The sequence below is a fragment of the Sinohyriopsis cumingii genome, chromosome 15 (genome assembly GCF_028554795.1).
Source record: "Sinohyriopsis cumingii isolate HCF-2022 chromosome 15, ASM2855479v2, whole genome shotgun sequence".
Classification (NCBI taxonomy): domain Eukaryota; kingdom Metazoa; phylum Mollusca; class Bivalvia; order Unionida; family Unionidae; genus Sinohyriopsis; species Sinohyriopsis cumingii.
Window position 1 is genome coordinate 10,243,340 of NC_142975.1, and position 17,917 is coordinate 10,261,256.

A 17,917-nucleotide genomic window follows, 5' to 3' on the forward strand; every position below is an offset into this window, starting at 1 on the left:
TTTTCAATGAAATATGCCACCAAATTGTTAACATCTTCCAGTACATTCTTAGTTCGAAAAGAGGTTAGGCCTTGAACAAAATTTTTTAGTAAATATCTTGTTTACTTCTTAGAAATCAAGTAGGATAAACCCTCAATCGCATCGGTCAAGAAGATAATCTAAATTAAATATACATGACATTAGCTTGTTAAACAGTGGAAAATATGGCAACTTTCAAAACCGGTTTTCGGAGGTAAGTGGAAAACTTTAATTGTAATTTATTGGTGACTAGCTTGCCTCAACTAGTAAAACATTTGGAATCAATTATGACTTCATTATATGAACTTTCTGATCATATATCTCTGTCTGTTTGATTGCCCATAAATTATAATTGGTTAGACAAAACAGAAAAATATGGTGGATTGTGAAGCCAGTTGTCAGATATACCAGTTAGGCACTTGAGATTTTTATTTTAACTCAAGATTTTGTGGTCAAAGGCCAACTCAGGTTTTTGTGGTAAAAGGCCAAATGTCTCTGGTTAGAATGCAGATACAGTTAGAAAAACAAAACAGACATGTACATGTATATAGGCAAATATATGGATGGGTATTAAAAGGGTTTGAAATTGCTAGATTTTTAAGTGAGAGAGAAAGAGAGATGTTTATGTAAAGGACCTAAAACTGAAAAATTAAACAATCAATAATAATATTACATCCAGGAATACTCACTAATCCATGATGGTTGGAAATTTCTTGCACATTTCATAGTATCTTGCAGGTTATGTTTCTTGAAGACAGGTTCATTAGAGCCAGAATCTTCATCAGGTTTCTTTTTTTTTTTTTTTTTTGACTTGATAAAATAGCAGGCTCATCCCATAACTGCACCAGCGATAATGGAATCTGTTTATAATGAGTTCTTTATACTCATAACTGATTGTGAACACTTTTATTTTGTCCATTTACTTGACAGTTATCATCTAGACACCTTGAAACTGGGGACTTGCATCAAAATATTTGACAAGCTGACTGGAGGTTGAGAGCAGTTATTTTTATCAATGTTTAATTATTTGCCAGGAAGTATGTATGTATTGGTCAGCTGTAGCTATGACATAAACCATAGATCATAAACGGTAAACACTGCAGAGGGTGCTACATTTCCAGTATGTTGATCATGCTTAAACAAAACTTTTTTGGTGGTTAACCATTAGAGATGAGTGCTTTTTGTTTCCAAACATACCTGTGAAAGAAATCTAATGAGTTACTCAAAAATGAATACCTACTCCCCTTCAAATCAGAGATATGCATCAAAACAATCATTGACAAGTGGATTGTTTCAAGTCTGCAAACTCATGACAGCCAGAGGCTAGGATCCAAAAGTCAGTGAATCCCAGATGCACACACATATTATGTAAATATAACTGATTAGTTAAAATATAAATATTTATTCCTTATTTGTCAGATCTTTAAATAGTAAATAGTAACATTAACTTGTCTGTGGAAGAAAATGCACGACTGACCCTGATATTGACAAGATGGAAATGACATATGATACGTGAAAGAAACTCATGACAGGTCTAAGAATGCAGGACATAAAAACTGTAAATAAAGGTGCTGTACTGTGACAAGATCACAGGATATAAATCTTGCAGGACATAAAGCATTATGAACAGAACACGACTCCTTTCTTTCCGTGTCTCAAGCTTTTGGACTTGACTGTGAGCAAGTACCTTGAAAACCTGAGCTTGCCTGGGCTGAATTTGACCTTGTCCCAGGAAGTGAGCAAGTGGATTTGCAAATCTATGGCTTACAGAAGCTATAATAGTTTTTTTTAAATCTATAGTAATGCTGCTTTTGAGCTACCTCAATTTTGTCTGTTTTGTTGGGTGTGTGTATTGTTGAAAAAAGTCAAATTGTTATGCAATTTTTTTTTATATCTCTTCTCAACTTATTAATCTGATTAGAAAACTTGAAAGTTGTTTAGCATATTCATATTTTAAGGAAAAATGACAATCCACTTGACTTTATTTTTTGGAATGAATCTCCCACTTACATGAACAAACCAACCGATTACAATCTAGTGCACCTGCACTAGATAAGAAACATTCTAATAATAAAACACTAATTATTTGCTGACTTACCTATGCTTTGGTGAATGTATTGTTTTAAGTCATTCTCAATAAATAAATATATCCTTCCTCTTCTATATGCTCCTTTGTTGATGTTGGTAAAGTCACATTCATTGTGCCATAGTGGAACATGGTGAGATTCAGTTCCAAACAGTGAAACGGTAACATGGTTAAAAGAAAAAATGCTGATGTGATAGAAGACAGCACGTGAAGAAAGGTAACCTGCTGATTTTGCGGAAAACGGAGACTTTTCGTTTTTGAAACATTGCACGTATTGAGTTAACTCTTGCAGGTAGACACTTGTCCATCAGAGAAATCGACCAGTCATCATGCAATATTATTTGTACAGCCTTGGTGACATAATTCATTGAATCCTAAAATTGCACTGTAAAAGGAGTTTGGAGTTTTGTTTGGCATGCCAAACTTGGCTTATTGATACAGTCTTAGTGATGTTATTTCTTGGACTCTTGTATTTCCAGAGTATTGAAGCAAGTGATGTACTTCCATCAGCAGAGGGCAGTAGAGAAGCTCTTGTAAGTTATCAATATTGGAGTTTCATTATTTGATGTTTTTCTCAAAATGTTGAAAAAATTGATTATTTACTTAGGCATTGGTACTCTTAGAAAATTAAATGTTGTATATGAGATGGAGATTTTTTATTATTGTTTCTTTAAGTCGGTGATTATTGTCCAGTTATTGTTTACAAGTTATTCTTTATTGCCTCCAGTAATTATCCTTATTTGATTGGATATATTGATATGGTCTTTTGATATGTTTCAAGGATTTGCACAAATATAATTCTGTCCAGTTTCATGATAATTGCTCCAAAACTTTTCACCGAAGTTCGCATTTTGGGATAAATTACAATTAATCCATGAATCCATGACCAAACCGTAAATTAAGATCCTTCTTTGGGTGAGTAATTCAGTTCCATAGACTGTAAAACCAATATTTTTACTTTTATGGTAAGATTGGCAGATCACATTTACATTTTATGAATGATCTGTCAAAGAGAAAACTTTTCAAATGTTAATTTTTAGACAAAAATTCCTGTGTATGTACACACTGTAAAAATCCAGCCAGGTGAGATCTTCCAGTTTACATCCAGTGGTACCTTTGTGGCAATGACTATCAAATAAAACTGGTAATAATAACATGTGCAATTTACTCATGTGCACGCTTTGTCTGAAAAAGTGTGTTAATTTCTTTACAGTAATTATGTCCAGGCCAACTCAGGTATTAATATACCAATACACAGAGGCTTTTTCCATAACTTATAAATTAATTAGTTGCCAGTTTTCGTATGCCTGCACGCGATCGAATATGTCATGGTATTAAATTTGGTGTTCTGTTGGACTAGTTTTGCTTTTCAAACAAAATCTTTGCTTTTAGACCATATACCTTGAACAAACTTTGTACATTGCTTTCTCTTGGAATTAGGAAGAAACTTTTTGATTTGATGGTTATAACATCAAAGTGATTTAATTGAGAAAATTGTGATTTCTTAACAATATAGTTTAGTTCTAGGCCATGTACCATGGACAGACTTTGTGTTGTTCAACTTTTGTGAAGAAAAAATCCTGTTTATATTGAGGTATGAGGTTAATAGTAAAGGGCACGGTGACACAGACAAGGCAAATAATACTTGTTGTCTCCATAACCAAATGTTTAGATTGCTATTGGTGGTGCTGTACAGTTTTGTATTTTGCAATTTTAAAGAAAGAGAATTTCTCTGGCTTTCCTCACTGGTTATACTGGCTATTTAAAAAAGACCTTGTATATCTTAGGTATAATTCAAAGAGCCTTTAATTCCCTTTATTTTGGTGTATGATTGATGGGTGTAATATGGGTTATAGATTATACAGCTTGGCTTTACTCCAGATGTGCACCTTTCAAAAAAGTGCTAGCTCCACTTGGCCATTTTCACTTCCTGAACTTTAGAGGTAAATTATATAAAAAAAGAGCTGGTAACTTTTTTTAAATACATTTTATATATTTGGTAATTCATTCATTGCACTTTCAGAAGCTGGTATTGTCTAGTCTGGCAAAATTCATTTTCCCAATTTTAATAGCTGCTATGGATAGTGTACTTTAGACTAATTCAGGCTGATTTTTTTTAGCACAAGGGAGCAGTCATTTTAGTTAGCAATGTGCTTAGATCATGTACAATTTCCAAAAGTACAATATCCAAAGAAATATCATCCACATTACGTTAATGTAGCATAGAGGTATGCCAACATTGTCTCCATTGTGCATGTTTTAGATGCAAACAACTTCACCTTATATATGTCACTCTCTCAAAAGTACATAATAACTGGTGAGCATTATGGTATGAAAATGCCTTTGCTATTACGGGATTGAAATGCCTTTGCTATTATGGGATGGAAATAAGCTTTAGAAGATAGAACACAGTTAGTTTTACTATATGTTCTGTACATTTGTTTCTCAGTACTGACCTTTCCACTGTGTGACAGTTTTACTATATGTTCTATACATTTGTTTCTCAGTACTGACCTTTCCACTGTGTGACAATCAATGCAAATCATATATTAATCTAAAATACCTTCAAAGATGACTTCACAGTGAAGTTTTTGTTAAAGGTTGACCTGCTCTTTTTTGAGATGCTGGACTGTCAACAGAGCGGCATGTAAACAGAACACAGATTTCACTTCTGGATCATCACCAAGGCCTTATTACTCACTGCACACTATTGCCGAAATACACACAGACAACAATACCCTGAGCTCATATTATCAAGAATAAACAGTTACCTTTAAATCCCTACCAAAAATGCATAAATAAAACTCTTCTATCAGCACCAAAATGAGAAAGGAAAACATGTTTTAGAAATAGACTTGAACTACATTCGTGGGTACTGAACTGAAGTACTAATTTTGACCCGATTCCTTTAGCTCTTTAAAAAGACAGGCATGCTGTGCTGTTGCCAAGATACAAAACTATTAAAGGTGGGGCTGGCATATAATGTACTGTTTTACTGTATTTGTTTTTTTATTGATTAATTGATTGGTGTGTAAATGGTGTTTAGCTGCACACCAACACATAAAAGGCTATTTTATAACAAGGCAATTGGAGTAAAGTACCTTGCCCTGTGACATTCCATGGCAGCTTACTCAGCCTTGTTTTGGCATGATTCAAATTGGATCCTTCTCATTGCAAATAAAGCATGCTAGTATCTGAACCATTGAGGCGTCTTCTCATTTCAGAGCAGAAAAAACCCTGGAAGATACTCTTAGGTCAAAACATTTGTAAAATGCTGTTTTAGACTGTCATGGTTGAGTATATAGTTTAGTTTTTAACATTTTCAGTACTCCATGAAGCCAGTAAGATTTTGTTTTTTCTTCTCCTTTGATTAATAAAAACTTGTATAAACATCAGTACAGAGTTTTAGACCTACAAGTTTCTCCCTTCATTAAAACCTTAATACCTAAAACATCTCAGTAATGTTTTATGCTGTCACGAGTCGAAATTATAGTTTAGTCTTTGGTACTTTCAGTACATATCCTTCAGGACCAATTAATGTAATAAAATATTATACAAACTAAGATCAGGAGGCTTTATCTTTATCTTCAGTTTTTTGAGTGGCTTTAATTTAAAGGTTTATAAGAGTTTTCTTATGGTGGCCATATTTGATGGCAGATTGGCATAATCATCATAACTTTGGATTTATTACAAAATGCTCCCGGGTTTAATTTAGTCAGAATTGGTGCTCTGATTTTAAAGAAGAAAAGTTTATTCAAAAAAGGTTTCTTATTTTTAGTAATGGCTACCAGCATAACCATTTAAACTCTGAGAGACCTTGATGTGTGTGAAATTAAGTTAAAATTTGTTTAGCAGAATAGCAGATTGATGGACAACACACAATAGATGATGCATGATGGACGAAAAGAACCAAACCAGTAATCACAAAAAGTTTTTTTTTAGCCAAGTTTAAATTTAACATTTTCTTTCTTTGCATATATTTTAAAATGCATAAATTGATGTAAACAATGTGATGATATACTTTATTTTTCATGCTATTCACCTCACCATTCTTTTTCCAATTATGTAGATTGCTACAGCTGTCAAATTCCTTCAGAATCCCAAAGTACGACAGAGTCCTATGCATCAGAAGAAAGCATTTTTGGAAAGAAAAGGTAACTTTAAACTTTGCCAACTGTGTCAGGTTAACACTCTTCCATTGGACAATTGTAATCATTTGGAACTGATTTCTGCTATTGGGCAACTGTAATCATCTAAAATTGATTACTGCCCTTGGGCAACTGTAATATCTGGAATTGATTACTGCCATTGGGCATTTGTAATCATCTGGAATTAATTACTGCCATTGGGCAACTGTACTCACCTGGAATTGATTACTGCAATGGGGCACCTGAAATCACCTGGAATTGATTACTGCCATGGGGCACCTGAAATCATCTGGAATTGATTACCGTCATTGGGCAACTGTACTCATCTGGAATTGATTACTGCCATTGGGCAGCTGTAATCATCTGGAATTAATTACTGCCATTGAGCAATTGTAATCATCTCTGATTATTGATTTTCAGCATGGAGGGATTTTGTCCCTTAAAAGCTATGGCATGTTACTAAGAATAGATTGTGTTTAAGATAATGAGACAGTTTCAGTATGTAGCTCTCTTGACCTTTTGACATTGGAATGCCAGGCAAGATATGTAACTGGACATAACTCAAGTTCTAGTCCTAAGAGGAAATGATGAGTGTGAGTGGTTATCTCACTTGATCTATTTTGATAGTTTCTATGTAACACTTCAAACAATGTAGAATTAATTGCAGAGAAAATGCTCATTAAAGGTAATTGCTGAAATATTTTATGAAAGTATTTTATGAAAGTTTAGATAAATTTTCAGTTTTAGAGAAAAAGAGATGAAAAGACTAAAAAAGTACATTTCTAATTAAAATGACATTTGTTTAAAGGAATATCAGTATTTCTTGATGATCTTAAGAAAGGACATGATTGTCAATATATTAGTACTGTATATACTCAATTATAAGTCAGATCTGCCTGCAAACAACATAGACCCTGAACTACCATTGCATAATGTACTAACAGATCAGGGTCAGTTTTGTTTGTTCAACACTTAAGCATGTTATGGTTAATATTTTTTCCAACCTGATGTCTTGATTCATCCTTGTGTTATGACTCCCTGGCATTAGACACATGTTCTTGTATGTGACAGAGTAACTGTTTATGACAATGAATATTTTGAAAGAGTTGTATTGAAGAAATTGTAAAAATTATTAAAGCCAAGCAAAGATCAGAGCCAGAGTTGTGTAGCTGTTTGATTCATATGGATGAACTTAATACTGACATTATTCATAAGTGTTTGGGTAGTTGAAATTGCATTTCTTTCTTGTTGCTATAATTTATCATCATCGAGATGGAAATTGTTAAATTTGGTTTCAGCATTTAGAATTTTCATATTCACAGGTAATTCTTGGTCCCTCTTCAGAAACAGGGTCATTCTGCTTTGTGTGTACTGTACATGTAATTGATAAGCTATAATTTTTTAATTGAGGTAATTTAATTTCAAACAGTTACACTTTAACCTACTGTATCATCAGGATTACTTTCAGATTATTTATTTTACGTTTTCAGGAAAACAGTTTTAACTCAAACTGAATTTTTTTATTTTATCAAGATAAGGAAATTGGTTTTGAGTGGGATTGTGAAATGAAAGAATGTGTAATCTGGAATATCATTTTGAGTGTGTTTCTTTAATAGAACATACTTCTTCCACCAAACCTGCGTAATGCACAGATTCCAATATATTTGTAGTTGAAAGAGATTGTTAAAAATTATTAAAAAGTACATGTATTTGGTTAGATTGTAAAACTCAGCCTCAAATTAATTTCAGTTGTCATTTTAGTCATAATTTTAATAAGGATTTTGAGCAGAAATTATTCTCATAACAGGTTCAGGCTATTATCTTATGTTGAGTGCATAATATAGCATTGTAAGTTATGTTACATATAGTAGAGTTAAGTGCAGTGTAATAAAGTGTAATGTGTCATTTTTGACTTACTCAAGGTTTGACAAAGGAGGAGATTGAGCTGTCAATTCAGAGATCAGGAATACTCCAGGATGAAAACCCTAGTACTGGAAGCCCACCAGTACCCTCAAGAGTTACAGAAGGTAAACACTTGTTCAAATGCAGAGTGTATCATTACTATAAGACAACATTGCTATTACACATATTTTAAAATAGGAAACATACTTAAATGTTTATGTAATTTGGAGTGATTTTGTGTTGAGTTTTTCGTGGTATTAAATATTAGTTGCCAAATTGCACAGCAAATAATGCACGATAAACTCAGAAAAACAAACATGTACAATTGAAATTTGAGTTAATTTTATTCATTCGTTTGTGTCATTTTGTAAAAGTCTTCATTCAGCTTATGAATACTAGTTTTGGGCTGCTGGTACACAGCTATTTATAACACAGGGGTATATCCTACATAATCAATATAACTACATCATCATCGGATGAAGATTTCAACCAGTGGTAGCCAGTCTAAAGTTTTGAACAGTCCTGGCATGACCTTATATTTTAACAAAATGGACATTGGTATTTAGAGTTGAAACTCCACATTCAAAGTAAAGATGCAAAGTTCTTTTAGACATAAAATATTATTGCAAGAATTTATGCTTTTGTGGACACTGTCCACGCTCATGACTTGTCGAATTTCATTTGTCATAATCCATTTTGTGTTTATAAACAGGGCAGACTAATACTTTTAAATGCATTAGGTAAGGTCATAGATGCTATGCTTTTGTCGACACACAAACACACATTTCTTCATTTTGTGAGTCTGTTTGTAATTATTCATTTTATATTACCATTAAATTATAATAAAAGCCAGAAGTGATACACGTTTTATACCATCATTATAACATAGATAGTTGACACAGGGCACTTAACTTGAAAAGCAAATATTTCCTTAAATTGTTTGGGAACTTCAAAATTTTAACTGGAAGGTTCAGTTATTCAAATGGCAAGTGTAGTGTGTGATGAAAACTGTCATAGAGTTCATTGTATTGTTTGTGTGAAAGTGCTTTTAAGGGATTTTGTGCAGGTCAAGGGATCTCTACTTGAGTAGTACTGGTTTGGTTTTGAGGGGGTCATTCAGTGATTTAGCAGCAGTTGCATACATTTCCTTGACAGAGTTTTTTTCCATGACATTTATATCCCCCTGATGATGTTCTGCATAATATGATTGTTCAGAATGGTATACATGTATTCAGCTGCCACTTCATCAGACTTGAATTCAAAACTGTCAGGTGTTAACTGACTGGAATTCTAATCCGCAAGTAACATAGATATCACCAAACCTTGTATCGGAGTGATAGGATGATCTTGCATCAATTTCGACTGAAGAATAATAGGTTTGTGTTCAGTTAATTGTGATAAAAGTCACTACTAGTAGTTACTTTAACATTTAACATGTCCTTTCTTAAACTTGGGATCTGTAACAATATTGATTAAACAACTACATTCAAACATAATGTAATAGCTGCCCACATATTTTTTAAAAGCGTTTTTGTGATATTCTTCAGCTTGGGCTTTAGAGTGCTTCCTCAGTCATAGTTTGATGACCTTTTGGGCAGCTTTGGCATAAAATGTAGCTAGATTGTGGACTGTATTCAAGTTAAACTGACTTTAGCTCTACCTCACTGTTCTGTTTCCACCATGATGAAATTCATATGATTTGCAGCTTGGTAGTAACATTTTTAATACGCGTAAGTTTAATATTTAGTTTTTATGAATCTTTTCTTTCCCTACATTGTATGTGTACCACCGATTTGTTTTAATTTTATATTGTGCAGATTATCCATTGATTGCATGCATATATTTTTCAAAATTATATTTTTCAAAACTTTCAAACATTGCTTGTAAAGCAGTTGCAGGAAAGAAAGTGTTCATTTTGTTGTTGTTGCAGTGTTTCAGCACAAGATAGGCTTTATATGGTGGCCAGTATTAATGGTGGAGGAAGAACCCTGGAAACCCTGGAAAGAATCACCAACTCACCAGAAGCTACTGACACGCTTTCTCACATATCCACATTGGCCAAACCAGAGACTCAAACCCACGCAGACAGGCAAGATGGCAATGGTCTTTTACATTCTGAATTTCCTCGAAATGTACTTTCTTAGTTCTGCAAATCTGAATTACATGAGCCATGTCACGAGTTCTTAGCTTGATTACACATTTCGAAATTGTACTGTAATTTTGACTATATTCCAAGTACAATTACATCATCCTTACTGCACTCAAATGAAATAAACATTAAATTCAATAGCGTCTTTTTGATAATTGCAATTGAAAGACTTCATATTTTTCCCACATTATGATTTCAAATAGTCAGTGACAGAACAAACACACCTGCAGATGTCGGCTCACTTCTCCCGTGCTGCTTCAGTCCGATGTATTTCATATACAATTTGCACAGATTAATCCAGTCCATAATCACAAAATTTCGTAGAATCAACAAAAATGCCAAAATCCAGATCAAATGAAAAAGTTGTTGCAATCTGCGCTTGTTTATTTAGTTTGGAATACGGCGTAAATTCATTTACTTTGTTTCTTGTAGTGTATTTTGTTTATATAATTAAGCCTCATGTAGAATAAGAAAATGAGCATATAATAAAAAGGTTACTGCATTTGTATGGGAAAATATGAACTCCTTTTGTCGGATGGATATACTGCGCTCCCAAGGTCATGCCATATTCCATCCGAAAAACTTGTTCCTATTTTCCCATACAAATGCAGTAACCTATAATTATTTTATAAATGCACTTTTCTCAGTGACCATCAGGTTACATAAGAAAACAATTTTCTGACAAAAAATGCATTACGATACTGCTATGAATGACCATTTCACAAAAAGAAATGAACACTGCTGACCTTTATCTAATCCATTAGGAGTGTCTGCAGAAAATGTGCAAATTGTTCTAAAGCAACCTTGCTTTGCTTGGAAGTATTGCGAAAACAAAGATAAATATCAGGGGCATTTATGTGTGTTTATGTTATAAAAGGTCCCAAGTAAAAACAGTTGTTGAGTTTGGCTGTCAGATGCAGATAGCTGTCGTATGTTACTGACTGTAAACCAAACTAACGTAGATGTCACTAACTGCTATAATTGCAGCATTGAAGCCCTACTAATCTTGGTTCTTTAAAAGGAGCTGTCAGATATACATTGTCAGTTCAAAGGTTTGTATTGTGTATTTATTAGAGGTGAAGCGATTCATCAGTATATTGATACATCAATACTTTTGCTGAAACGATACACATATCTGTACAAGAGACAGAGAATTGATACAAAACGATACTTACCGTATGCATTTTATTTTTGTCTTCAGTAGTCATGAATAATTATTATTAGTTACCATGTTATTCTGTAAGATTATCCATCTGAAACTGCATTTGCAGTCACAGGCATTTGTTTTTTTTTATTAAAAATGAAAAAGACTATTTGAGAATATCCGTTCACTGTGTGCAAGTTAACACAAAGTGGCATGATTCATAATCTGTCCCCCACATTCCATGTTAATTAATATCATAACCCAGAAGAAGTATGTTCAGCATACATTCCAAACATGTATAATTAAGTACTTTACTCATCATTTAATAACCTGTTTCACGCAAAGTTTCTACTTTGAATTTTATCTTGACTCCTTTGGTTGATTTGAAAGCTACGCCACCAGTTTTTTGCATAGTGAAATATGTTACACTGAATTCTCATTTGTGGTTATCGTTTGTTCCGGTCCAGGTTAAACTAACCACCAATCAGAAATCAAATGTAGCTTATTCTCTGCTTGACAAACAGAGCAGAAGAGTCTTCGTGGGAATGTCCTTAGATATGTCATGTACTTATGCAGAGATGCTGTTAAGGTGTGCCATTGAGGAAATCATGCAAAATTTTTATGATTTTGTGCACTTGGAGATAATGAAATGCAAGAACTCTTGCAAATTAGTTGCAAGTCCCACATATAAAAATGTGCTCAGTGAGTATGCAATTTTTATTTAACCATTCTTGTTTTTCAGATAGCAACTGTTCTGCATCTGACTTCTTCAAGCATGACATGAATGTGATTAGCCTGGGAATAATCATTATGGCATAGTTTGAAACCATTCATGAAGAAAGTTTTAGAAATGTGTGTTTAAAATATGGGCTATCTAGTAAACCCAAATATCTGCTTCCTGGCATTGTTGTTTATGATTTCTTTTGGCAAATACTTGCTGATGATAGTTGTTGTTGTTGTTGTTGTGGGGTTAACGCCATTTTTCAGCACGATAGGCTATACATGGCGGCCAATATTAATGGTGGAGGAAGAACCCGGAAAACCCCAGAAAGAACCACCGACCCACGAGAAGCTACTTGCAAGCTTTCTCACATGCCCACATTGGCTGAATCTTAGACTCGAACCGCCGCAGACAGAGGTGAGATGGCAGTGATCCGTAACGAAGAGCGCTTTAGACCACTCGGCCACTCGGGGCCCCTGCTGATGATAGTAATGTTGACAATAATTTTTAATGAAGCATATCAAAGTGAGCTGGGAAAGTGGTAATGGAGATAACAGTGAGTGATTTTGAGCCCAAAATGGTGTTAAATAGGAGTCAGATATAATTGCTGGATGGACAAAAAGTAGAGGGCACGACAATTTCAGTGGTATTTCGAAATTTAATGTACAAAGGGCAAAATACTGAGCCTAATTAAAATACAGACAGTTAAAAAGTATAATGTATTTTTCATTTTTTTAAATCATTTTCGCCCTGCGGATCATATGCTATACAGGGTTAAGATGAATAAAATATGGGTAAAAAATGAAATTAGGAAGTAAAGATATTTATTTTAATACCTCTGTCTGCACAAGCGTTGCTGGACCAAATACAGCATTATGGAACAGATAAGAAATTTGGCATAGTAGTCAGTAAACTACTGATTTAAGGTTTGTGTTAGTGTATCCAAAAGATATCTGTGAGCTCAAGAAAATTGTAAATAACAGTAACAAAGAACAGTTTCCCAACATATTCAAGCTTGCAAAGCTAGCTATGTATATGCCCCTTCAGAAAGAAGCACTGAACAATATTGATACAAAGAAAAGGAGAAGAGTATGCTCAGAAATAATTAAAAGATTAATGCTTATACAACTAGAGGTGACATCTGTCAAAGATATTGATTTCAGTAGAGATCTAAGAAAGTGGAACAGGAAGAGAGACATTTATTGAAGTTTAGATAAATATTGATCTATGACTATTTTTTCCTTCCCTCCTTTTTTCTTTGATAAAGAGTGAGGTCTTGCTTAAATCTTGTTATCTTCTCTCCTTAAATTGTACATGGGGAACAAATATGGAATTTCTCTTTTATATGCAGAGATATTTAACCAGTGAATGAAGGTGCTGATGGAATAAATGAAATTAGCATATAATGAGCTATGGGTCCGATTTGAAACTGCTCAAGTTTATCACCTTGTGTAAGTTTAAAAAATTATAGAATAAGTTTGGGTGTAGTCAGTAGTTTTCCTTCACTGTCTAACAAATACAATTACCTGTGGCTACAGCAGTCTTTTGCATCTGCTGGAAGTAAAATGCGATAGAGTTTGTTGGCATTCAGTCTTATTCCCTATGCCCAAATTTGTTCAAGATAAGATTTTCTTTGTATGAGAAAATTGCATTATTTGTCTGTTTTGAAGATAACAGTAATGTCTTCCACGTGTACTGAGACACAGAATTGGTAATAAGATGTTTTCAAATCATTCATGTTGTATGAAACAAAGCAAGTTAAATTGTGCCACCATTAATGGCCTAAAATGTTGGATAAAACTCACTGCAATCAAGAGACAGTCTGTTTGAAAGTATTGTTATCTTCTCATCAATGAGAATTGCATATAAATATACGGTAATAAAAGTGTGATCCAATTATAACATGGTAATTGGCACCATAGAACCTGCCTATGTTATAGACTGAACCGTGTTAAAAGCCTCCAGGTTAGTTAGCTGAAGAAAATGATGCATGTACCAAAACAAATGTGCCATGGGGAAAGGTAATAAATGCGGATGCAAAGATATGTGCTTCGTTGGCACAGTTACCATCTTAAATCTATGTATATTAAATGAGAATACGCATATAGTGAAAACAGAAGGCATACATAATATTTTACTTTATTCAGAGAACCAAGCATTGGTACATATACGTGTATACTGTTTATAGATACATGTATAATGTATTGCATAAATAGAGTATAAACACCATATACTCAGCAGCGAATCTCATCACATACATTGAGTCCACAATACAAGTAATTCCATCAAAAATATGCACACACAGAGATTTAAAATATTCAATAATTTTGTCACAGGTCATATAGGTCTGAATTTAGTTGTACAAAAATAGCACAATCACATAACAAATGATGAAGCACATTTACTTTTCAGTATCCCCAGTTAGTTTGCGTTTTAATCCGCTGTTGGTATAGTTTGTAAGCATACACCTTTTTCATACAAAAAGGAAACTTTCATGGCACAATAAACATGTTCCAGTCACATTGGAAAATAAAATAATCCATCAGATTCAATTGCTTTTAATTAAGCTTGGTACTGACTGCTTTTGAAGAAAAGTTCTTTGTTTTTATTGAAGATTGTAGTCGGCTTTCTTTGATGAAGGGTGCATTTATACTGAAGTCACTACTAAAGGCCAGCTTTGGAGAACCAAACAAGTGCCCATTTCTTATTGTTGTTGCATGATTGAGACTGATTTTTCTTCATTTGCTTGGTACATTTTTGTAACAGTTGGTGCTTCAAAGGTAATCTGTTTGTTTTTTTAAACTTCAGCAAACTATTTTATCTGGGTACATTAAAAAAAAAGAAATTGGCAGTCGTTCAGTTGATTTTATACACTGTTCCTCCCAGCCTATTGAATAGACAAAGAAGTAAGATTCTTTTACTTTTTTTTATTATATTTTTTATTATACATTTGTTGTAGTAGAGTGATGCTGCCTTCCTTGCATGTATCAGAAATGTAATGAGAGACCACCTGTCTTGAGAGACCAGTTTTTGTTGGCAGAAGGGGTGGTCTTACAAGACAGCTTTTACTGTAATAATCATTGTTGATATTTAGAGTTGCAGAGATTTCATTCTTCAAAGCCCATAGCATGCAGTGTACTCTGTTAACTAAGAAGTTTGTTTTTCCATGATTAAGGCACTTTCCTTATTTGGCTTTTATGAAAATTCTGACCTTTCAAGACCAGTCAAATTATGTAAAGGGATACAATAGTACTCAAGTTCTAAACCTGAGAGGAAATTCCTGATCACAGTGGTTAATCCGAGCAACTCTCATCTCCCTTGATATGGTCTTACTTGGGTTCAGTTACAATTCTAATTTTGATATAATTGAGTAATTAATGACAATTACAATGTATTTGTAATTGCAATTGTAATTTCACATCGCTGTTTTGGTGTAAATGTAATTGAAGGTCTAGATTTGCATAATTGATCAATTACAAGTCAATTACAAAAGCAAAGATAAATGTGCTTTTCCAAATGAATTGCCACCATTAATACTGGCCGCCATGTATCATGTGCTGAAAAATGGCGTTAAACCCTACAACAACAACAACTACCAAATGAATTGCAAACAACTGAGAAAATATACATATTTATATTAATTGCCAGATGTTATGCAAATTTTATAAGAATTACTATAGAATAAGCAATAATACTAAGTGTTAGATAAGAAAGCTATATAAATGATTTTGCTTAGTCTCCAATGGGATTTGGACTTGGGTTCAATTACAGTGTAATTAGTGTGTGTGTGTATGTGATCTCAATTTGAAACATAGGTTTACAAACAATTCAGTAATATCACTACGATGTCTGCAGTGTGACAGTTTATAGTGATGTCTAGCACTGGTGCATCATGCCACAGACATGCCCCACCTGGTCACATTATCGTGACACCAGGTCAACCAGTCGTAGCTTTAACCTCTTAATGCTGAGCACCAAGTGAGGCAGCTGCTTGTACCATTTTTATACATCTTAGGTATGACTTGACCGGGGTTCAAACCCATGACCTCCCACATCCAAGGCAGATGCTCTAACCTCTAGGCCACTGGTGCAGTCAACATGGCTATAATTGAGTAATTAATTACAGTGACACTGTACTTGTAATTGTAATTGAGCCTCATCAACATGTGTAATTTTAATTGAACAGCATAACTTCTGAGTAATTGAAATTGTAATCAGCATCTGCAAGCACATCATAATTGTAATTATAATTGACAAAAGTAATTTGAAGCCAAGTCGGTCTTACAGCTTCCATTATCACTTTAAAAAATATATAGAGTCATTTTATTAGAAAATGATATTCAAAGTTAAATCAATATTTTTCTTAAAATATTGTATAAAGCTTTTAATCAATTCTCTGTTAAGAGATAAAAATAAGAAAAGACTCAAATATTTATTGTTAATACATGTATTTAGAGGAATATTGGCATTTCCTTGTGATCATAAAAATTGAACATCATTATCAATCTCATGCAAGTTATGTTGATTGGTATTCTCAGAACTTGTTTTTCTTCATCCATTCAGACTGCCACAGTACCAAGACCAACAGGAAGGAATGTAAACCATACCAAATTGTTTACTTTGCATGAAAGCATAGTATTTAATGTGATACGATGGTACTTAGAGTACTTGCTTTTAAAATACAAAGAATTGTTTCCCTTTTTCAGGTAAAATATATTCAAGATGGGCTGGTACACGAGATGTTTTAGCAGTAATTACGATGTTTGCAGGAATGACATATGCAGTGCACCGATTGTATCAGGTACATGTTTAGGGTGTGCTCACCAATTAATATGTACTTTAGAGAGAGTGGCGTATGTACGGTGAAGTAGTTCACATTTAAAACATGCACAATGGACAGAAATTTTACATGATTTAAGCACTCTGCTAACTAAAATGACTGCTCCCTTGTGTTAAAAAATCAGCCTGAATTAGTCTAAAGTACACTATACATAGCAGCTATTAAAATAGGGAAAATGAATTTTGCCAGACTAGACAATACCAGCTTCTGAAAGTGCAATGAATGAATTACCAAATATATAAAATGTAAAAGAAAGTTATCAGCTCTTTTTTATACAATTTACCTCTGAAGTTCAGGAAGTGAAAATGACCAAGTGGAGCTAGCACTTTTTTGAAAGGTGCACATTTGAAGTAAGGCCAAGCTGTATACTCTATAACCCATAGTACACCCATCAATCATACACCAAAATAAAGGGAATTAAAGGTTCTTTTAATTATACTTAAGATATGCAAGGTCTTTTTTAAATAGCCAGTATAACCAGTGAGGAAAGCTGGGGAAATTCTTTTTCTTTAAAATTCTAACTCTATGCAAAATACGAAACTGTAGAGTGCCACCTTAAAGCAGATATAAAAATGTTTGCAATTATTTTTTTTATTTTCATATAATTATGTATGATGTTCTGAATAAAATGGTACATTCATGTTGATGTTAAGCATGAAAATAAGCTAATTATGCTCACTTTGCTTTTGCTTACATAATATGCCATGAGGCATGTTTGTGTGAGAGTGACCTTAATTATGGGGAAATTAGAAGTCTTCAAATATAGGAATAGAGTCAACTTAAATTTAAAACTGTTGCAATAAGTAAAAGAAATATATGGTGAAAATGTTTCTTTTCATTTATTTACAATGAAATGAAAAAATAAATGATGAGAAAGTGAATTCGCTTCTTCCATATTAAACAATAAGC

General features: G+C 33.5%; 1 protein-coding gene across 1 annotated transcript in view; it reads left to right on the forward strand.

Moving 5' to 3' along the window:
• The window catches only part of LOC149781251 (peroxisomal membrane protein PEX14-like), a 52,771-nt gene that overhangs the window by 3,560 nt on the left and 31,294 nt on the right, over positions 1-17,917 (forward strand). The window contains exons 2-5 of the mRNA XM_089935336.1: positions 2,584-2,637; positions 6,174-6,258; positions 8,175-8,279; positions 16,875-16,969. Of these exons, the coding sequence (XP_089791462.1) occupies positions 2,584-2,637; positions 6,174-6,258; positions 8,175-8,279; positions 16,875-16,969 (339 nt within the window). The remainder of the gene's footprint in view (positions 1-2,583; positions 2,638-6,173; positions 6,259-8,174; positions 8,280-16,874; positions 16,970-17,917) is intronic.